This window comes from Pteronotus mesoamericanus, unplaced genomic scaffold (assembly GCF_021234165.1).
Source record: "Pteronotus mesoamericanus isolate MK-2021 breed Mesoamerican mustached bat unplaced genomic scaffold, CSHL_Meso_final contig_94, whole genome shotgun sequence".
Lineage (NCBI taxonomy): Eukaryota > Metazoa > Chordata > Mammalia > Chiroptera > Mormoopidae > Pteronotus > Pteronotus mesoamericanus.
The window spans coordinates 2905949-2929534 of NW_026555285.1; the positions used below are offsets into that span (position 1 = coordinate 2905949).

Consider the following 23586-nt stretch of genomic DNA (forward strand, 5'->3'; position numbering starts at 1 on the left):
TTGAAAACTGGGTAAATTCCTAGAAACATACAAGCTACTGAGACTGAATTTTGAAGAAATAGGAAATCTGAACACACCAATAACAAGCAAGGATATTGAATCAGTAATGAAAAACCTTCCAACACAAAAAACACAGGACCAGGTGGTTTTACAGGTGAATTTTGCCAAGCATTAATTTAAAGGAGAATTAACACCACTACTTCTCAAACTCTTCCAAAAATATAAGAAGGAATACTTCCAACCTAATTTCATGAAGCCAGCATAACTCTGATACAGAAGCCAGACAAAGACACTACAGGAACAGAAAATTACAGGCCAAATTGCTAATGAACATTTATGCAGAAACCCTTGACAAAATATTAACAAACAAAATTTAACATTACATTAAAAGGATCAGACACCAATATCAAGTGGGATTTAGTCCAGAGATACAAGGATGTTTCAACATCTGCCAATCAATCAGTGTGATAACACCACATTGACAAAATGAAGTATAAAAATTATGTGATCATCTCAATATATGTAGAAAAAGCATTTGGCAAAATTCAACATCCTTTCCTGATAAAAATTCTGAACTGATTGTGTATGGAAGAAACGTGCCTTACTGTAATAAAGGCTATATATGACAACCCCACAGCTAACATTATACTCAGTAGAAAAGGCAAAAACTTCAAGATCAGGTACAAGACCAGGATGCCTATTCTTGCCCCTTGTATTCAACATACTACTGAAAGTCCTAGCCAGAACAATTAGTGAAATGAATATACAAATAAATGGCACCCAAATAAAAAAGGAAGAAGTAAATATTTCTATTTGCAGATGACATGATATTGTATACAGTCAATCCTAAAGACTCCACCAAAAATTGTTAGAATAAACAAATTTAGTAAATTTGCAGATACAAAAATCAAATACAGAAATCACTGTTGAATTTCTATACACTAACAATGAATTATTAGAAAAAATTAATCTCATAATAGCATAAAAAAGAAATACTTGGGAATAAATTTAACCATGGAAGTGAAAGATCTGTACATTGTAAACTATGAAACATTAATGAAAAATTGAGAACCAACTAGCTCACACCAGTCTGGCCTCCACACAGCCACCTGCACCCCTACAGCCTCATGACAACCTACATGTGTGCAAGACACTGACATCGGTCTTACCCCAGTTTCTGATAGAGAAAAGGGAAAGGCCTCCAAGGCTAGGTTCAATGTGCCCCCAGGAGCCTGACTCAGGAAATCACAAGACAGGTGGTAGGTAAACACAGCTCACCTCCTGACACAACCACAGCAAAAATTACAACTAAACTACAAAACAACTACCACCCAAATCATCAGAAAATCGAGCTGTTTGGAAGTCTGACAACCAAGGAATTAAAGCAATCACATCCATCCGGATGGGTAGGAGGAGCAGATGCGGAGACACAGAGTGATCAGTCCCACAACCACATGTGATACATAAAAATCGGGAGGGATACCTCAGGAGCAAAGGACCCTAGCGGCACACCAGACCACTACGCCCAGGGTTCCAGTGCCATTGAAGAAAAGTCCCCATAACTTCTAGCTGTAGAAACGTATGGGGTTTGGGAGAGGGAGAGAAACTGTGGATTATTCAGGCTTCTCTTCTTAAAGGGCCTGCAACAGACTTAGAATTAACACAGACTCACTCCTTCTGGGCTCCAGCACCTGGGCAGCAACTGGAAGGGCACCGGTGGCATACAAAGAAAAATTAAAGTGCCTGGCATCAGGGCAAGTGCTGGGGGACAGCTTCCTCCTGGACAAAACACTTGAAGTCAGGCAGTAGCCATTGTCCCTTTTCTGAGCCCTCTTCCACACAGAGCATGACACCATACCTGAGACTATCAACCTGGTTCACATGGGATGCCCTGCCCTGGTGATTACCTAAGGTTCTGCCCCATTCAGCTTACTATTGTGCTTATCTACAATCAGCCACTCTAAGACAGGGAGTCAAAGCAGCTCTACCTAATACATAGAAGCAAACACAGGGAGGCTGCCAAATGAGGAGACAAAGATAGCCAATAAGTTGGTTGGGGCAGAGGGTTAGGTAATCACCAGGGCAGGGCAACCCATGTGAACCAGGTTGGTTAAGTCTCAGATATGGTGTCAGTGTGCTGTGGCTCTGTGTAAGATGGACTCAGAAAAATGGTAGTGCTGCAGCCTTGCCTCTGGAGTTTTGTCCAGGACAAAGCTGTCCCCTGGCATTCACCCTGATTCCAGACACTTCAGTTTCTCCCCGCATGCCACTGGTGGTGCCCTTCCAGCTGCTGCCCCATTGTTGAAGCCCAGAGGGAGTGAGTCTGTATAAGTCCTAATCCTGTTGTAGGCCCTTTATAGGAGATTCCAGAGAATTCCTGTTTCTTCCACCACCCCAACCCCCATATGTTTTTATAGCTAGAAGTTATGGGGACTTATCTTCATGGCACTGGAACCCTGGGCTTAGTGGTCTGGTGTGGGGCTGGGATCACTCACTCCTGGTTTGGTGATTTTTATCCACCACGCTGAGTGTGGGACCCCCCCTTCCGTGTCTCTGCATCTCTACGCCTTTGGGACATCTCCATGTCTCCACGCCCCTACTAATCTGGATAAATGTGGCTTCTTTAATACCTTGGTTGTCAGACTTTGATACGGCTCAATTTTCTGAGAATTCTTAGTGATACTTGTTTTATAGTTGTAATTTTTGCTGTGGTTGTGCAGGACGCATGCTGTGTTTACCTACACTTCCATATTGATCAGAAGTCTCTACACATATATTTCTTATTCTAGATTGTAAATTTCTTGAGAGTCTGTTATCATTGCATCCTCTTAGGTCTAGAACAACCTCTGGTATAAAGAGAACATTTAAGAAATCATTTTTAGTACTTACTATCTTATGAGGTTTTCCTGAAGTTTGTTGGAAAGTTATAGGAACTCTTTCAGGCTATTAAAAAGTTGTCCACTGCCCTGGCCAGTGTTGCTTAGTTGGTTGTAGTCTTGTGTTGTAACCAAAAGGTTGCAGGTTTGATTCCTGGTCAGGGCACATACCACATACCTGGGTTGTGGGTTTGATCCCTGGTCCAGGAGCAGACAGGAGGCAACCAACTGATGTTTCGCTCTCTCCTTCCCTCTCTCCCTTCTCCCTTGTTCTGTTAGAAATTCTGGGGTATTTTGGTCTCTATTTTCTCTGATTCTTTTTATTTTCTTAATCAGACAGTCGTGGCGCAATTTCCATGAATGAAGCAATAGGCAAATGAACAGTCTTCCGATCTAAATCCAGGCATTTGTCACTCAAGTGCTTGCTAGTTCTCATTTTCCTCTTTACCCCTGCAGGGAAGACCAGAAAGTGGTGCCATTTTCTGTCACCACTGCTCTCCCCAGAGGGGCCTGTTAGAAGGCTCACACATCCTCTTGCTGCTTCTGTTCTAGCAGAGTCAGCCTGCAACACAAACAGGATGTGCGTGTATGGGTTTGTGGGAGGTTTTCCAGGGAGGTACCATCTGGTCACAGCTGGCCACCCCACCCTACACACACCTCTTTAGGGTGCTGAGCGCCCCTCTCCACTGAGCACCACCCTTGGGGGCTTCGCCTGACTAAAGCTGCAAGTTGCCACTGCTCAAAATAGACTTCTATTTGTCCAAATTTCCCACAGTGCAAATCCTGTGGAAAGGATCTACATCTATTTTGTAGGTTCTCTGTTGATTGTTTGAAAGTTTAGCTGACTAAAGTGTAAATTAATGTTTTCACATTATGAAGGACAGTGTATTTGCACGTGTGTGTATATAAACAGCCTTTAAAATATAAGTCACATGCCATGCAGTTCACCTATTTCAAATGTACAATATAACGGTTGGTTGTTTCTTTAACAGGGCAAGAAAGATGTGACCCATATATTTAACAACATCCTGAGAAGACAGATAGGCACTCGATGTCCTACTGTGGAGTACATTAGTGCTCATCCTCATATCCTGCTTATGCTTCTCAAAGGGTAGGTGCATGATTTCCTTTAAAGTAGGTTTGAGTTGAGAATAGTTGTTAAAAGTATATAGTGTTATTAGCCTCATTAGAGATACGGTGGGCTCTTTTTTGGAATCACAATAAAGTATTTGCAATTCTTGAGGTTAGCCCTCCAAACCTCTGTCACTATGATTACTTAGGCCACAACAAAATCCTTTCTCTCCATTTCCTATACTATTCTTAACCTCCCCCTGTCTATTTTGTACCTACTATTTATGCTTTTAGTCCTTGTACCTTTTCCCCCATTCACCCTCCTCCCCCACTCCTCTGATCTCCATTTTTGTGATTCTGTTCCTGTTCTAGTTCTTTGCTTAGTTTTTGTTATTGTTTTTGCTTGGTTTTAGGTTCAGTTATTGATAGTTGTGAGGTTGTTATTATTTTACTGTCCATATTTTCTGATCTTCATCTTTTTCTTAGATAAGTCCCTTTAACATTTCATATAATATGGGCTTGGTGTTGATGAACTCCTTAACTTAACCTTATTTGGGAAGCACTTTATCTGCTCTTCCATTCTAAATGATAGCTTTGCTGGATAGAGTAATCTTGAATGTAGATTACCTTGCCTTTTCATGACTTTTAATACTTCTTGCCAGCCCCTTCTTGCCTACAAGTTTTCTTTTGAGAAATCAGCTGATAGTCTTATGGGAACTCCTTTGTAAGTAACTGTCTTCTTTTCTCTTGCTGCTTTTAAAATTCTCTCCTTGCCTTTAATCTTGGGTAACTTAATTATGATGCGCCTTGGTGTGTGTTTCCTTAGGTCCAACTTTTCTGGGACTTTCTGAGCTTCCTGGATCTCCTGGAAGTCTATATCCTTTGCCAGATTGTGGACATTCTCCTTCATTATCTTTTCAAATAAGTTTTCAATTTCTTGCTCTTCCTCTTCTTCTTCTGGCACCCATATGATACAGATATTGGACCATTTAAAGTTGTCCCAGGAGAACTGAATTGCTTTTTCCTCTACTGGGTCCTTGATATAGCCTCACCATTCTTAGCACAATCGTCCATACAACCATCACAAATCAATCAGAGTTGACACAGTGAAACGTATTAATCATGTCTTTCATCTAGTATAACTTCCTGTACTTGACACGAAGATGCTAAGATTCTGGGACTTTGCAGGTGTGATTTGAAGAGTTGAGAATCCAGTTCTGTATCTTTGGACTGCAGTACATATACTCCCTCTCCTCTGAGTTGTGACATTCAAGTATGAGCATAAGTTAGAAGAGACACATTAATAAACCTCTCCTGACTGTCATTTTTGCTGAGGTATGAATTAAATCATGTCCCTTGCAATATGCAGTTACAGACTAATCTGAAATAAGAAACTGTTTAGAAGACAATTCAGGCAGAGAGAAGATGGTGGAGGAGTGAATGGAAGTCACGCAGACCTCCTCCCAAGACCAAACTAGAATTGTGACTAAATAGTGGAGAAATCACCTGGAAAACAACAGAATGATAGAGAGAGAGGAGGCTTGGAGCTGCGGACAGACAGTGGAATCCACTTTCACACATCCTAATGGGTGAGAAGTCTGGTGGAGGCTCAAGAGGATGGGCTGGATGCCCACGGGCACCAGCACCAGAGAGACATTGAAATGACCACCTGGATCCCCCTGAGAAGAACAGGGTCTGAATCATAAACAGGGATCCCTAGACTACAGCATCTGAAACCAGAAAAACACAGACAAAACACAACCATGAAAAACGTAGTGGCGCTCTCTGCTAGAGACAGGTGGCTGGAGACGCAGAGACATTTAAAGGGCCAACGCAAAAATTTGCAGCGGCAGCCGCCGTCCTTGATCTCTGTGTAGAGGTGGCAGCAGAGTGGGCTGGTGCCTGAGGAAAGAGTGGTAAGGAAAACTTTGTGAAGAGAACTGAGACGGTGGCCAGTGGAGCCCTGGTGATAACTCACCTCCCACTCTGCCCCTACCATCTCGCTCAGGCATAAGTGAATCAATAAACCTGTCTTCTACGTGCTCCGCCCAGATCTTGTGCGCAAGGGCTGGGGTGCTGAGTGCAGAGTGATCAGAAGAAATAGAGGATCCCTGGCCAAAGGGGACACAGAGCTGCCCAGAGACCCTTGAGGAGAGACTGGAGAGAGGCGTTGGGGAAAGAACTGCAGGAGTAGCTGGGATTCCTGGAGCTGACTCCTTCCCCATTCCATAGTATCCATTTTGCACAGGCAGTCCACGTCCCAAAGAGGTAGCAGCAGGAAAGGAAATAATAGCCCTGCCCTCAGGACAGTCTGGCCCCAAAAGGAGTTGTGTGCTGGCCTTGGTGCTGAGTGCAGAGCTGCCTGCAGAGATAGTAGACCCCAGCTAAAGGGGACACAGAGCTTCCTAGAGACCCTTGAGGAGAGACTGGAGGTGGAGGCATTGGGTAGAGAACTAAGGGAGTAGTCGCCAGGGGGATCCCGGTGCTGACTCCTTCCCCAGTCCATAGTCTCCATCTTGCTCAGGCAGACCACTCCCCTGAGTGACAGCAGCCTATAAGGACATGATAGTCCCGCCCTCAGGAGGCACTGCCCCGCCCTGTGGTGACTAAGCCTGACAGATGAGGGCAGAGTGACCACATTGACAGACACATTGCAGGAGACAGACAGAGACAGTAGATTCCTGGAAGGCTCAAACAAACGGCCCAAGGTCAGACAGGGTCAACTGACATCATCAGAGGCAGACGCAGAAAGGAAAGAAAAGAAAAAAATAAAAAGACCCGCCTACTACCATAGAAGTTTAATCCACAAAAGTCAGGAAATCTAGACGGATCGATTGAAGCAGAAGCCAAAAAAAAAAAAAGACTCACAAAAAATGGGAAGGAAAAGAAGTTCCCCCCAAATGAGGGGAAAGGAGGAATCCCCTCAGAGAGAACTAAATGAAATAGAGGCAAGGGAACTATCAGATATTGAATTCAAACCAATGGTTCTTAAGGAAGCTCAATGAGCTCAGCCAGCTCAAAGAGAACTATGAGAAACTGCAGAGAAACTATCAGGAACTTACGGCAAACTATGTCAACCTGGCAAAGGACATAAAAACTATCAAGAAGAGACAAGAGGAGATGAAGAATACCATTTCTGAGTTAAAGAACCCAGTAGTAGGAATCAAAAGCAGAGTAGATTGAAGCAGAGGATCGAATCAGTGAGCTGGTGGACAAGGTAGAAAAAAGCTCCCAGAAAGAACAAGAAATAGAAAAAAGACTCAAAAAGAATGAAGAGGCATTTAGGGAAATGCAGGACAACCTGAAATGCAATCATATCCGCATAATAGGGATACCAGAAGGAGAAAAAGAAGAGCAAGAGATAGAGAACCTGTTTGAAAAAGTAATGATGGAAAATTTCCCCAATTTGAGGAGAGAAAAGGTCTCATGGGTCCAGGAAGCACAGAGGGTCCCATTCAAGAGGAACCCAATGAGGCCCACTCCAAGACACATCATCCTTAAAATGGCAGCTATCAAAGAGAGAATCCTAAAGGAATCAAGGGAGAAACAGGTAGTAACATACAAGGGAGCCCCAATACAGCTAGCAGCTGACTTCTCAACAGAAACACTCAAGCCAGAAGGGAATGGCAAGAAATATTCCAAGTAATGAAAAGCAAAGGCTTAAAACCAAAACTGCTCTACCCAGCAAGGCTCTCAATTAAAATAGAAGGGGAAATTCGGAGTTTCCCAAACAAAAGAAGGCTAAAAGAATACGTCTCCACCAAACCAGCACTACAAGATATGCTAAAGGGACTGGTTTAAGAAGATGAAGATAAGGAGTGAGAAAGAGAAAAACACAGGTACAAAGAGAAAAAATAAATGTTTCTATCAATAATAACTCTCAATGTAAATGGACTAAGTGCCCCAATCAAAAGTGCTCCCCAAAACTATGGTACATTTACACAATGAAATACTACGCAACAGAAAGAATAAAAGAACTACTTGCACTTCGCAACAGCATGGATGGAACTAGAGAGCATTATGCTAAGAGAAATAAGCCAGGGGGTGAAAGTGAAATACCGTATGATCTCTCCTATTAGTGGAACCTAACCAACAAAAAAAAGATGCAAGGAAAATAAGGCCAGCAACAGTGAAAGGAAAAAGAAACCAACAGAGTCAAGAGGAAAGGAGGGAGGGGTGGGCAGGGAAAAGGAAGGGAAGGATCAAGTCAAGGAGCATATAGCAAGGTCTCATGGACAAAGACAAAGTGGGGAAGGATTGAGGGAGGGAGGGGGGGCGGAGGGCAGGGGAAAGCGGTGGGGGAAGGCAGAGACAAATGTATTTGAAAATAATTAATTAATTAATTTTAAAAAATGTTGTCCCAGAGGTTCCTTACTTTTTATTTTTTTGAATTCTTGTTTCTTCATTCTGTTCTGGTTGAACATTTCTCTCTTCCATATGCTCCAAATTATTGATTTGAGTCCCGATTTCCTCCCTTTTATTGTTGGTTCCCTGTAAATTTTTCATTATTTCACTTTGTGTAGACTTCATTTTTTCCTCCATTTTGTGACCATACTCAACCAATTCTGTGAGCATCCTGATTACCAGTGTTTTGAACTGTGCATCTGATAGGTTGGCTCTCTGTTCATTGCTTAGGTCTATTTTTGGAGCTTTGGTCTAATCTTTCATTCGAGCCAGATTTCTTTGTATCAGCATGCCTGTTATGTTGTAAGGGGCAGAGCCTTAGGTATTCACCAGGGCGGGGCAACCAAGGTCAGTTAATTGTGATGCTCTATGTGGGTGAGGGGTCTCAGAACAGTGCTACTTGCTAGGTTCTCGGCAGTCACTTCCCCAACTACCCACAAGCAAATTGGGCCCTTCTGGTGCTGATTCCCCAGTGAGTGGGTTTGTGTATGTTCTAGGACCCTGTTGATCTCTCCAACGAACTCTCCTGTGAGACTGGGAGTTTCTCCCACGCCACAACCCCTTCAGGCTTTTACAGCCAGAGGTTTTGAGGCTTTCTTTTCCATCACTGGAACCCTGAATTGCACAGTCTATCTCACTCCCCAGGCCATTCCTACCAGTTTTTCTGCATGCAAATGTGGGACTGCCCAGAACTCCAGCCACCACCTCACCTGCCTGGTCCTCCAGCTGCCACCGTGCTACGTATCCTCTCCACCCCGGTTGCCCATCTCTGCCCCTCTTACTGATCTGGATTACTGTTTCTTCTTTAGCTCCTTGGTTGTCAGACTTCCATTCAGTTCAATTTTCTGGCAGTCTGGGTATTTTTTGTTTTTAAATTTGTGTTGTCCTTTCTTTTGGTTGTGAGGGGAGGCAAAGTGTATCTACCTATGCCTCCATCTTGGCCAGAAGCCTGGTTCTTGACTTTTTCTATCTGACTTATTTTGCTTAGCACATTCTCAAGATCTATACTTGTTACAAATGGCAGTATTTCACCTTTTCTAATGGCTGAGTAGTATTCCATTGTACATGTGTACCATATTTTCTTTATCCAATTATATATCAAAATACACTTCAGTTGTTTCCATGTCTTGGCCACTGTGAATTATGCTGCAGAGAACATAGAGGTACATATATTACCTTTACAAATAAATGTTTTCAAGTTTTCTGGATAGGCATCAAACAGAGGGATTTCTGTGTCATATGGTAACTCATTTCTTAATTTTTTGAGAAACCTATTCAACGTAGTACTAGAAGTCCTAGCCAGAGCAATCAGGTAACAGAAAAAAAAAAAAAAGTCATCCAAATTGGGAATGAAGAAGTGAAATTGTTACTTTTCTCAGATGACATGATTCTTTATGTGGACAACCCTAAAGATTCCATTAAAAAAATTGTTAGAAACAATAAACAAATACAGTATATTTGCAGGATACAAAATCAATGTATAAAAATCCATTGCATTCCTATGTAATAACAATGAAATTTTAGAAAAATGTAAAAAAAAGACTTCTGTTTTCAATTGCAACAAAATAATAAAATACCTAGGAATTAACAAAAGACTGAAGGACCTATACACTGAAAACTATAAGATATTATTAAGAGAAACTGAAAAAGACACAAAGAAACGGAAAGATATTCCATGTTTGTGTTTTGGAAGAATCAACATAGTTAATATAGTCATACTACCCAAAGCAATATAAGATTTATGCAATCCCCATCAAAATTCTTATGACATTTTTTAAAGAAATTGGAAAAAAAAGTCATTAGATTTTTGTGAAAACACAAAAGACCCTGAATAGCCAAAGTAATCCTGAGAAAAAACAGAACAAACTTCAGATTATACTATAAAGTGACAATAATCCAAACAGCCTCTTTATATTTCTCAATAAAGTTCCTTCTGTTTACTACCTCTCTTTCCTCCACTTCCCTGTTACCTCTTGTCTCTTCCTATTATATTATTGCTTGTGTTTCTCAATCTGCCCTTTTTCTAGCTGCCCAGTTACTTTTTCCTTGCTTGCATGAGGCCAAATCCTCAAACCCAAAACCCTAACCATCATTCATGCACGCGCACTCACACACACACACACTTTCTCCAATGGCTAACATCTGCCAAGATGGCATGCTTCCTCATGGGGATAGAGTAAATATTACTGTATGTATACAAGACCATAGAGGAGCCAAAAAACTAAAGTCTAGCCAGATAATAGTTATTTCTTGGGCATTTTGAGGCTACCGTTATCTCCAAAAGACCAGAGATTTAAATGTATCAAAGTTTAGGGGCAGCAGACTATCTTCTTTCTCCTCTTCCCTATCTTTCTACAGCACCATCTCAAACATATATTATGCTGTTTCAAAGCAAGTCCATCTCATCTGTGCTCAATTCCCAATTCCTGTCATGTGAGTTTTTAAACATTTAATTCTATTAAAGTAATACATAACACGTAATTTAAAAATACATCATTAAACAGCAGCTCTTTATTTCTTCCTTCTCCATTTCTTAGTCCCATTGCCCAAAGTCAACCACTTTGATCTTTTTTTAATCTGTTATATACGTCTGTATTTCAAACAATGGACCTTTTGATAAAGCTTTTGATTTATTAATTTTAAAAACTATGTTTTGACTTCCTCATAGGCTAAATGGTAATTTACTTTTCCTACCACCACTATTACTTCATTTTTCTTCCTTTTATCTTTCCAATATACTTTATCACAACTTTTTATTTTATTAATACTCTGTTGAAATTATTACTATTATGGCTTTATAAACATCATTTATTGTTGAACAAAGTAGTATGTTATGATTACTTTGTCTTTTGGTACAAAATATGTTTTTACTGGAGACATGTGTGTCTCTTAATTCCAGAAAAGGAAATATACTTGTATCATTATTAGAGTACACTAAACTTATAACAAACATTAAACTTTGTAACAACTAGCCCCCCCCCCAAAATGGCATCATGAAATGTATGGTCTGCTGATGTGATGAAATATGAACTATAAAGCATCACCTACAAAATGTGATTGCCAAAATTGAATCTGAATCTAATAAAGACTTTAAATATAACCTTCAGTCTATAAATGCAGGGGATAATGGAACAAGTTAAATGACAGCACTAGGAAGCAACCTGACAAACCCAGAATGGAGGAATTCTGTAGGAAAAGTGACTCAGGTTTTCAGCAACTCAGTGGCAGAAAAAGAAGAAAGTGTACTGTTGTAAATGAAAAGAAACTTAAAAAGACTTAAGTAACATCACAGCCAAATACAATAAGTGTACTTTGTTAGGATCCTTATTTGAGTAAACCAGCTATGGAAATATTTGGGGGTGGGAGGAGTCAAGGAAATTTGAATAGGGACTGGGTATTGGTTATTAAAGAATTATTGTTAATTTTTAAGTGTAATAATTACACTGTGGTTATGTGCAATAAAAACAATCTTTTTACTTTTGAGATGCATATTAAAGTGTTTAGGGTTGATATGATACCATATGAGGCTTTAAAATTCTCCAGCCAAAACAAAGATGAGCGGTGGTATTGGGGAAATAAGTAAAACAAACAGCAAAATATTCATGGTTCTTAAGGCTGGGTGATGGGTACAAGAGGTTTCTTTGTACTTTCTCCTTTTGTATATGGTCAAAAATCATTGTATTAAAAATTTTAAAAGGAGGATTATTAGAAATTATGATTTTTAGATTAGACTTCTGGAACATCTTCCACTGGCCATGATTTTCTGTGGATCACTGAGAGAAGTTTAGTGACCTCACACTCAGGTTCTGTCAGTGCCCTGGAATGTCACTTACATGGGCCAGGAGAAAAGTTCCTTTAGAGGAAGTCTTTTTTTTTTTTCCTTTCAGATTTTATTTATTTATTTTTAGAGCAAGGACAGGAGGGAGAAAGAGACAGAGAGAAATGTCAATGTGTGGTTGCCTCTAAGGTGCCATCTACTGGGGACCTGGCTTGCAATCCAGGCATGTGCCCAACGGGGAAGTGAACTGGTGACCCCTTGGTTTGCAGGCCAACACTCAGTTCACTGAGCCACACCAGCCAGGGCTTTTTTTTTTTTTTTTAAGATTTTATCTATTTATTTTTAGAGAGAAGGGAAAGGAAGGAGACAGGGAGAGATTTTAGAAGTTGTTACTCATAATTTCTTCATAAAATTTGGGCTCCAAATCCTTTGTACTGTGTTTTGTATCCCATATCTAGATGATTCTCTTTTTTTCTTTTTTAGTTTTTTAAATAGATTTACTTATTTATTTATTTATTTAGATTTTTAAATACATTTTTAATTTTGGAGTGTATTTAGATTTACAGAAAAATAGTAAAATTATTACAAAACATTCCAATTTGCTCAAACTCAGTTTCTTCTAAAATATATTAATATGGTATATTTGTGTCAACTAATGAAACTATTTTGATACATTAATATTAACTAAAGATCATACTTTATTCTTTTTTTTTAATTGTTCACATACATCTGTCTCCATTTTCCCCCCACCACTTTACCCTGCCCCCCTCCCCTATCCCCCTTCCTCAATCTTTTCCCACTTTGGCTTTGTCCATGGATCCTTTATACATGTTCCTTGACTTGACCCTTCCCTTCCTTTCCCCGCCCCCCGCTTCCCTCTTGATTCTGTTGGTTTCTTTTTTCTTCCAATGTTGCTGGTTACATTTTCCTTGCTTGTTTGTTTTGTTTGTTAGGTTCCACTTATAGATGAGATCATATGGTATTTGTCTTTCACCCCCTAACTTATTTTGCTTAGCATAATGCTCTCTAGTTCCGTCCCTGCTGTCGCGAAGTATAGTAGTTCTTTTATTCTTTCTGCTTCCTAATACTCCACTGTGTAAATGTACCATAGTTTTTTGATCCAATCATCTACTGATTGGCATTTAGGTTGCTTATAACACTTGGCTATTGTAAATTGTGCTGGTGCATAGGTTCTTTTGAATTGGTGTTTTGGGATTCTAGGCTGTAATCCCAGCAATGGATTCACTGAGTCAAAAGGCAGTTCCATTTTTAGTTTTTTGAGGAAATTCCACAGTGTTTTCCACAATGGCTGCACCAGTCTGCATTCACACCAACAGTGCACTAGGGTTCCCTTTCCTCTACAGCCTCACCAGCACTCGTTGTTTGTTGATCTGTTTATGATGGCCGTTCTGACCGATGTGAAGTGGTCTATCATTGTGTTTTTAATTTGCATTTCTCTGATGGCTAGTGATGCTGAGAATCCTTTCATATTTCTCTGGGCGCCTCTGTATCTCTTCCTTGGAAAAGTATCTGTCCAGATCCTTTGCCCATTTTTTAATTGGATCGTTTGTCTTCTTGGAGTGGGGTCATGTAAGTTCTTTATATATTTTGGAGATCACACTCCTATCTAATGTATCATTGGGAAATATATTTTCCCATACAGTTGGTTCCCTTTTCATTTTGTTGATGTTTTATTTATCCATGCAAAAGCTTCTTATTTTGATGAGGTCCCACTTGTTTATTCTTTCCTTTATGTCCCTTGCTTTAGGGGACATATCTGTGAAAAAATTGCTGCATGGGATATCTGAGAGTTTCCTGCCAATGTTCTCCTCTAGGACTTTTATGGTGTTGTGACATATTTAAGTCTTTTATCCATCTTGAATTTATTTTTGTGTATGATGTAAGTTGGTGATTGAATTTCAATTTTTTGCATGTAGCTGTCCAGCTCTCCCAATGCCATTTGTTGAAGAAGCTATCTTTACTCCAATTTATGCTTCTGCCCCCTTCTTCAAGTATTAATTGACTATAGAGACATGGGTTTATTTCTGGGCTTTCTGTTCTGTTCCACTGGTCTAAGTGTCTGTTCTTGTGCCAGTACCAGACTCTTTTGATTACGGTCGCCTTGTAATATAGTTTTAATGTCCAGTATTGTGATCCCTCCTACTTTATTCTTCTTTCTCAAAATTGCTGCAGCTATTCAGGGTCGTTTATGGTTCCATATAAATTTTTGAAATGTCTGTTCTGTGCCTCTGAAATACGTCATTGGTATTTTAATAGGGATTGCATTGAATCTATAAGTTGCTTTGGGTGGTATGGACATTTTGATGGTGTTCATTCTTTCAGTCCATGAACATGGTATATGTTCTCATTTACTTATGTCTTCCTTAATTTCTTTCTTCAGTGTTGTATTGTCTTCTGCATACAGGCTTTTTACTTTTTTGGTTAAATTTATTCCTAGGTACTTTATTGTTCTTGTTGCTATAGCAAATGGGATTTTTTCCTGATTTCTGATTCTGATATTTTATTGTTGATGTACAAAAATGCCTTCGATTTCTGAATATTGACTTTGTATCCTGCTGCTTTGCCAAATTCACTTATTAGGTCGAGTAGCTTTTTGATGGAGTCTATATGGTTTTCTATGTACATTCTCATGTCATCTGCAAACAATAATAGCTTTACTTCCTCCTTTCCAATTTGGATGCCCTTTGTTTCTTTTTCTTGTCCAACTGCTCTGGCTAGGCCTTCCAATACTATGTTGAATAGAAGAGGTGAAAGCACACATCCTTGCCTTGTTCCTGCTCTTAGTGGAAAAGCTTTAGGTTTTGCCTATTGAGTATGAAGTTGTCTGTACGTTTTTCATATATGGCCTTTATTATGTTGAGGTAGGCCCTCTTTACTCCCATTTTGCTGAGTGGTTTTATCATAAATCGGTGCTATACCTTATCAAATGCTTTTTCCACATCTATTGAAATGATCATGTGATTTTTGTCTTTCCTTTTGTTTATGCAACATATTAACGTTTATTCATTTGCGAATATTGAACCATCCTTGCATGCCTGGGATGAATCCCACTTGATCATGGTGGACAATCCTTTTAATGTATTGCTGGATGCAGTTTGCCAATATTTTGTTTAGGATTTGAGCATCTATGTTCATAAGCGATATTGACCTGTAGTTAGTTTTCTTTCTTTGCTGTGTCTTTATCTGGTTTTGGGATTAGGTAGATGCTGGCCTCATGAAAAGAGTTTGGTAGTCTTCCCCCTTCTTTGATTTCTTGGAATAGTCTGAGAAGGACAGTGGTTAGCTCTTCCTTAAATGTTTTATAAAATTCTCCTCTGAAACCATCCAGTCCAGGGCTTTTGTGTGCTGGGAGTTTTTTTATTACTGCTTCAATTTGACCAGCTGTTATCGGTCTCTTCAGGCTTTCTGCTTCTTCTTCATTCAGTGTTGGAAGGTTATACTTTTCTAGAAATTTGTCCATTTCATTGAGGTTTTCGAATTTCTTGTCATATAATTGCTCATAGTAGTTTCTGACAATCCTTTGTATTTCTGGGGTATCAGTTGTTATTTCTCCTCTTTCATTTCTGATTTTATTTGGGTCCTCTCCCTTTTTGTCTTAATACGTCTGCTTAAAGGCTTGTTGATTTTGTTTATCTTTTCAAAGAATCAGATCCTGGATTGGTTAATCCTTTGAATTGTTCTTTTAGTCTCTGTGTTATTCAATTCTGCTCTGATCTTGATTATTTCCTTCCTTCTATTTGCTCTGGGATTTGTTTGTTGTTGTTTTTCCAGTTCTTGAAGTTGTAGAGTCAGGACATTTATTTGAAATGTTTCTATCTTTTTAGGTAGTCCTGTGTTCCTATGAACTCCCCTCTCAGGACTGCCTTTGCTTTGTCCTGTAGGTTTTAGACTGTTGTGTGTTCATTTTCATTTGTTTCCAGAAACTTTTTTATTTCTTCTCTTATCTCATTATTGACCCAGTCATTGTTTAATAGTGTGCTCTTCAGTCTCCATGAGTTTGAATGTTTCTGAGGTTTTTCCTTGAGGTTGGTTTCCAGTTTCAAGCCCTTATGGTCCAAGAAAATGCTTGTTGTGATTTCAGTTTTCCTGAATTTGTTGAGGCTTGTTTTGTGTCCTATCATGTGATCTGTCTTTGAAAATGTTGCTTGTACATTTGACAAGAATGTGTATTTTGCTTCTTTCGGATGAAAGATTCTGTATATCATTTAAGTCCATTTGATCTAATGCATGATTCAGTTCCACAATATCCTTGTTGATGTTTTGTTTGGAAGATCTATCCATTTTCAACAGTGAGATTAAAATCCCCTGCTATTAGTATTTATTTATTTTTAGAGAGGGGAAAGGAAGGAAATGGAGAGAGAGAGAAACATCAATGTGCAAGAGAAACATCAATCAATTGCCTTTCTAAGTCCATTTGATCTAATGTATGATTCAGTTCCACAATATCCTTGTTGATGTTGTGTTTGGAAGATCTATCCATTTTTGACAGTGGGGTGTTAAAATCCCCTGCTATTAGTATTTATTTATTTTTAGAGAGAGGGGAAAGGAAGGAAATGGAGAGGGAGAGAAACATCAATGTGCAAGAGAAACATCAATCAATTGCCTTTCTCATGCCCCTCTCTGGGGACCCAGCCTGCAACCCAGGCATGTGCCCTGACCAGAAATCAAACTGGCAACCTTTTGGTCCACAGGCCAGCACTCAATCCACTGAGCCACACCAGCCAGGGCCAGATGATGCTCTTTGATGGACAAGTATCAATTTCTTTTCTGCCTTGCATTCATTATGGTTAGATTTAGGTTCAATATAACTTGTTACTGTCATATCCCTAAATAACATCATGGTTTGATCTACAAATACACCAATGTTATCCTAAGTTTTTACACAACTTTATAAAAGATCATTCAGTATAAAATGCTGACCTTTAACAAAGTGCTAATTCTCCAGCATTTCAAACTAAACTAGAAAATGGTGACAGTTAATTTGATTCTAGTGCAACTGTTACATTTAAGGCTTCTTGTTACCTGTCCTGTCCTCAGGGTCTTCTATAATTCCCTTTCCCTTCAGACTTAAATGGTTCTCAAATCTTATGAAAGATATATTAATAGCAAAAAAAAAAAATATATGAAATTTAGAAACAGATCTGGGTTGGAAACTTGGCTCTGTCACTTATTAGCTGAATAACCTTGAACAATGCCTTATTCTCTCTTAAGTTTCAATTTCATCATCTGTAAAATGGTAAGAATAATACCAGGTCCCCAGTATTATTAGAAGGATTAATTGAAATAACATTAGTAAAGATATTGAATGCAATACCTGGTATATAACAGGCATACAATAAATAGTACCTACAAAACATGAAGTGAAGGAGTGAGTGTAAAGTTTGGCTTAAAAAATAAGAATCATTGTAATAGATAATATTAACCAAAGGAGTCATCACCAAATTTTTGATAATGGTTTCTTTGGGAGAGATTATGGTATGCACTCCCTTTCCATATTATACATTTCTAAAAATGTTTGAATTTTTAAGTAATAAACACGTATTACTTTGATTCAGAAAAAAATGAAATACTTAAAAAATATCTGCTCCATTCATTCCCAATATCCCTACTAAAGTTCTGGCTCTAATTATCGCTTGCTTGGACTCTTCCACCAAGCTGGAATCTCAGCTTCCCCACTCTCCAAGCCATTTTCCACAATGCCAATGGAACTGATCATGTCTAGTCCTTGGGTGGTTTCTGAATTCTCATGTTCCTGCCCTCAGGAACCTTATCAATAGGTAGAATAAAATAAATGAGATAAATATTTATTCTTTACCAAACCTAAGGATACTGTTTTTGAGTTTTTCACTTGAGATAGGCTTATCTTATGGAGTACTTCTCTATACAACAGGCAATAAACTATCAAAAATCAATATCCTAGTCAGACTGAAATGATATATGTCTCACTGTTTCCACATTAGTTCCCCAGCCCATTCATTCCTGTTTTACAATAGGTAATTAGAGTAATCTTTTGAACGCATATATTAAGTCATGTTAATTTCTTTCTTTAAACTCTCCAAAGGCTTCCTACTACACTTAAAAGCCATATGTTGGGTAACAGAGCTGTAGGTGATCTTTCCCCTGCCCTTCTCTCCACTCCTGCCTCATTTCATGCCATCCATTACTCTTCCGCCTGCATTCCAACTACATTGGCCTTCTCCTCTAACTCACTAAGCTGCTTCTTGCCTTGGAGCCTTTGCATAGTTAGTTCTGTTTGCTTGGAACACTTTGTCTATTCTCTGACCACTCAATCTAAAGTAAAGTAAACTAAGTAGTAGTTACACTATAAATAGACTTATCGTTACTAGCACCCTGGCTTCTTGGGAACTCCCAAGACAGAAATCGAGAGAGTACCTACAGAATTAGGACTCAGGCAAAGGGTATTAAAGCCTTGTGCACAAAGGGAGACAACACTTAGAAATGAAAAAGATGCTGTTCTAGCCTGGTACTTCAGTGGGTTAGAGTGCTGATCTGATACACCATCATTGTGGGTTTGATCCCCAGTCAGGGCCCATCCAAGAATCAGTCAAGTATAAATGAGTGGAACAACAAATTGATGTCTCTCTGTCTGTCTGTCTCTTCTCTCTCCCCCCCTTCCTCTCTCTAAAATCAGTAAAAATAAAATACATATTAAAAAGAGAGGATGATGCTGCTCTTCAAAGTCTGGGGAGCGGTTTTAAAGGATTTTAGGCAGGAGAGATGAGATCTAAGTATGACATCTAGGCATCTTGAAGCAGGACTCTTTGGTGCCTGTGCAGTACAATATGTTTCTTCATGTGTTGCCTGCCTCATTAGCATCTTAAATCTCCTATATGTGTGTTTTATACTATTATAATGAGGTAAGGTCATTCTGTATTCTTCTGGGGCTGAATTAGAGTTGGGGAGGGGCCTTTCCCCCAGTAAAGTAAATCCCTGTGGTTACTGGCACTGCTCTCTGGCTGCTGACTGAGTGCAGGGTTTGAGGGGCAACCAAAGGAGATGCCAATCTTATCATGACAGGCTCAGCCTCTCACACTATTTTATTGTCTTTAGCTTCAAAGCTCTTCTTAGAATATGAAATTATCTTTTCCTTGTTTATAGCCTACCTTTTTCCCCACCAGACATAATCTCATTAAAATATGAACACTAGGAAGCCACTGACCTTGTCGTGCTTACTGTTGTATCCCAGCATCTGGAATAGTACCAGACACATAGATATTCAGTGGGTATTGAATGATTGGTCTTGGTATGAACTATGAAAATTCTATCTATGTTTCCATTAAAGCAGTATTGAAAAGATTATTTGGATACTATTAATATTATTTCGTTCAAAGGATAATAGAAGTCTCTATCTCTTGTTTATGCTTTAGATATGAAGTCCCACAGATTGCCTTACGTAATGGAATTATGCTGAGAGAATGTATTCGATATGAATCACTTGCCAAAATCATCCTCTTTTCTAATCAATTCAGAGATTTCTTTAAGTATGTGGAGTTGTCAACATTTGATATTGCTTCAGATGCCTTTGCTACTTTTAAGGTAATTTTTTTTTCTTAACAAGCTAGGTCACATAGTTTCACATTTAGTCAAAGTCAATTGGCCTCTAACGAAGCAACTTAATTTTAAAAAGCAGAAAATTCTATTCCTTAGGCATAAGCATAGCCAACTGTGTATGATTTAGATCATAAGAGGCATTGGTAAATAGAATACAATCTGTTAAGCCAGTCTGTCACATTGTGGAAAAAACATCTGAAAATACTGTCATAAGCTCATACATAATGAATTCCAATATATAAATGAAAAAAGGAAAATGTAGTACTCTGTATATTATTCTTTTACTTATGTTAAAAACAAAAGGTATAAGCTTCCACTTAAGCTGTATATACATTGAATACCTCTGGAAGGATACCTAGAAAATAGTAATAGTGTTTTTACCTCCAACAAAAGAAACTGGGTTAATGAAGGAGGATAGAAAATTACAGCTTTGAATATGAAGAACATCATATTATTTTATTAGTGTAATTTTAAATTTCTACATGGTGAAACAAAATATTAATAATGTGGCTTTTAAAAATCATATATTTTCGTATAAACTTTTATCCAATTTGTTAACATCAAAGTTAAATTTAATCTAACTTAATTTCTAAATTAAAACATTTTTAATTGTGATAAAATGCACATAAAATTACCATCTTAACCATTGTTTAGTGTACAATTTAGTACTTACATATATTCATATTATCATACAACCAGTCTCTGTTAAACAACTCTCCATTTCCCTCTCCCTCTAGCCACTGATAGCTACTTTCTACTTTCTGTTTCTATGAGTTTGGAAAAAAAAAACTTAATGGAAAAAAAAAGCATAATTTTGGACACTATTAATAGTACTATTAGAGAGCATATTAGAAGATAGTGTAGCTAATTTGCTATCATATCCCATATCAGGATATGGATTTTTATATATCATCATAAATACACATTTAACAATATTGACATAGTTCATATACTAATAATATTAATGTATACTTTAATCTTATTGCCGTATGTTAACGATTTAAAAGTTGACCCAGATAAATTGTTCTTTTTAATAACTTTCAGAGGTGGAGAAAAGTGAAAGCAGTAGTTTGCTGTACTGAAAAGTACATGTTATCTATAGACTAGGATTTACTAAGCCTGTTGTGAGAAGGTTCCTAAAATCTACTAAAAGATATATTGGGTCACATGTTGGAGGAAGTGTGAGAAAGTGTCAGAGATTATAAAAACTCAATGAAAGGACGAGATTAGAGTGGAGCAGGATGAAAGGGGAACCTCAGGAGAAGAAAACCTGGTGAAAGGAAAGGAACATAGTGGGTCCCACATGTAGGCAGGGCCTGCATGCTGGGTAGCAAGAGGGCTTCCTGTGACTAAGAAAAGAGAACACTGCTGAGTGGATTTCACCTTGAAGATATCCTGGTTAAACAGTAGGCAAGTCCAGGTAGCTGCCTGGGAAAGGGAACCAAGATATCTCTGGAAATATAATGAAACAAGGAAAATTGAATTGACATGGACTGTCAGAGAGAATTCTATTTGAGCATGACAGTTTACTATGATACTTTTGTTTTACTAACAGGGTGTGCAGGTTTGTTTGGGACCAGGGCTGAAGCACATGAGACAGTAGAGCAAAGGAGCTGCAGTGCCGTCATCCCTAAAAGCTTGAGCTAAGCCTGAAATAAAATACCAATTTATTGAATAGAATCTGGGTTTGAAGTGAAGATGGTCACTAGCCTGCTTAGGTTTTCCACATGTCTCCATCCAGTCCTGCCTGCTCCCTAGCTTCTCCTTGGGAAAACAGAGCATAGAGGAAGTGCCCATGCCTGGAAGTATAGGATAGATGGAAAAGGGTAAGGGCAAGAAAGAGAAGAGAAGAAGGAATTAGGGAAAAGACAAAGATGTGAAGAAAGGAAGAAGAAAACTGGAAAGAATAGCAAAAGTGAGGGGAAGGAAAGGAAAGATAGAGAAGAAAAGGTTGGAGACAAACTCCAAGGAGAGTTGACTGGAGGGTGAAAGGAAAGGGTAAGGGCAGCATATGTAGACATATGCTCAGAGTGCTGTGAAACCCCAGGAGAATTATCCGTTTCACAGGCCTCTCAGTCTCACCCAGCAAAACAGAATGGTACAGTGGCTACAGATGAACCCCACTCCCAAAAAGAGTATATGTAGAGCACATGGTAAGAGAGGTCTTAATGCACCAGATATGAAAAATGACATTTAATACAGAGGATTGATTATTCCATTTCATTCTAGCAAAATGTCTGTGCCTAAGCATCTAATGAGATGTTTTTTATTAATAGATACTGTAGTGTCCTGATTTTTCTCTTTTCAGTCTGATGATTGCTGTCATAGAAACAAGTTACTTAAAACATAAAACTTCACAAATAATTATAAACATAGTATGAACTTTAATGGAGGAAAAAGCAAACAGAGATGAATATATATTTTAGAAAATTTCCCCAAAGATTTTTCAACGTTTAATAAAATAAACTGTACTTGATAATAATGTATATTATCATATTGGGCTATCATATGTTCAGCCCAATTTAATTTTCAGCACAATACTGAATCAAAAAATTCTAATGTTTTGATTTGTATTTTAGCACATTTTTTATTGAACTTAAGTCCTTAGAAATCTAAATAACTTAAAAAGTTTTTTAGTATGCTAACACCATTGTAAATGCCAGTTTTCTAAATTTTTCAAAATGATATGGTTAATATATGTAACAGTGACCGTAAGTCACTTTTTTTTTAAGTTGCTGGTTTCAAGGGGTTTTGTTTGTTTATTTGGTTTGGATTTAGTTTGGATTTATACTAGTTTGGGCTTTTGTTTTTAACCTCTTAGACGAATCTCTTCTATTTTGAGCTCCAAGATGACTATTACCCAGTTTAGTCATAATGTTTAACATTATTCGTTTATATTTTTGTCATGGTATTGTCTACAAATTGTCCTGTCACAAAGAAGATTTGTTACAACCACATTTTTTTTTTAGTACTCCCTGTGAGAATCGGCATGATTGAAGTGTTCCACCTCTCTGCCACTTCACATGTATGTCCTTGAGCAACTCAGTTAACCTTTGAGCTTTATTTTTTTTATCTCCAAGATGAAGAAAATAATTCCTGCTTTGTGGAGTTGTGAAGATTAGAAATAATTTGCGTGTGTGCCCTGGCTTAGTAGCTCAGTTGGTGAGAGCATCTTCCCAATATGCCAAGGTTGCAGGGGCAATCCCAAGTCAGGGCACATACAAGAATTAACCAATGAATGAATGCATAAATAAATGGAACAACAAACTGATGTTTCTCTCTCTCTCTCCCCCACACTCCATCACTTGCTTGTCTCTCTAAAATCAATAAATAAATTTCTTTACAAAAGAAATAATACGGAGTAAGTACTCGGCACACTCCAGCATGTAGTAAATGCAGCTGCTGCTGGCAGATGTAGTATCACATCGCTGCCATCGTATGTGTCTCTTAACTCCACTCACTACTAAAATACCAATATCACATTTGTTTTTAAAGCATATAATTAGATTATGCAAAACTTGGTCCTGTCAAACAGAATTGTTAGGAGGTGGGATCAAAGAGTATATACTATTTCAAATAATTTTTTAAATTTTAATTTGCTCTAACTCATGTGGCTCAGTTGGTTGGGCGTTATCCTGCAAAGCAAAAGGTCACCTGTTCAATTCCCAGTCACAGCACGTGCCTGAGTTGTGAGTGTAGTCCCTGGTTGGGGTATATGCAAGAGGCAACTGATCAATGTCTTTCTCTTCCATCAATGTTTCTCTCTTTCCCTTCCCCTCTCTCATATAAACAAATTTAAATTCTTTAAAATTTAGACTTTATTGACAATTTTCTGCTTTTTTTCCTCTGGGTAAAATCCTAGCT

The 23586-nt window shown here is 38.5% G+C and overlaps 1 protein-coding gene across 3 annotated transcripts in view; it reads left to right on the forward strand.

The window, feature by feature from the left end:
* The window catches only part of CAB39L (calcium binding protein 39 like), a 164262-nt gene that overhangs the window by 107232 nt on the left and 33444 nt on the right, over positions 1–23586 (forward strand). For 2 of the 3 annotated variants that reach the window (XM_054586332.1, XM_054586335.1), the window contains exons 5-7: positions 3869–3987; positions 10710–10784; positions 19539–19707. In XM_054586332.1, the coding sequence (XP_054442307.1) occupies positions 3869–3987; positions 10710–10784; positions 19539–19707 (363 nt within the window). The remainder of the gene's footprint in view (positions 1–3868; positions 3988–10709; positions 10785–19538; positions 19708–23586) is intronic. The other variant, XM_054586336.1, reaches the window with a different exon arrangement.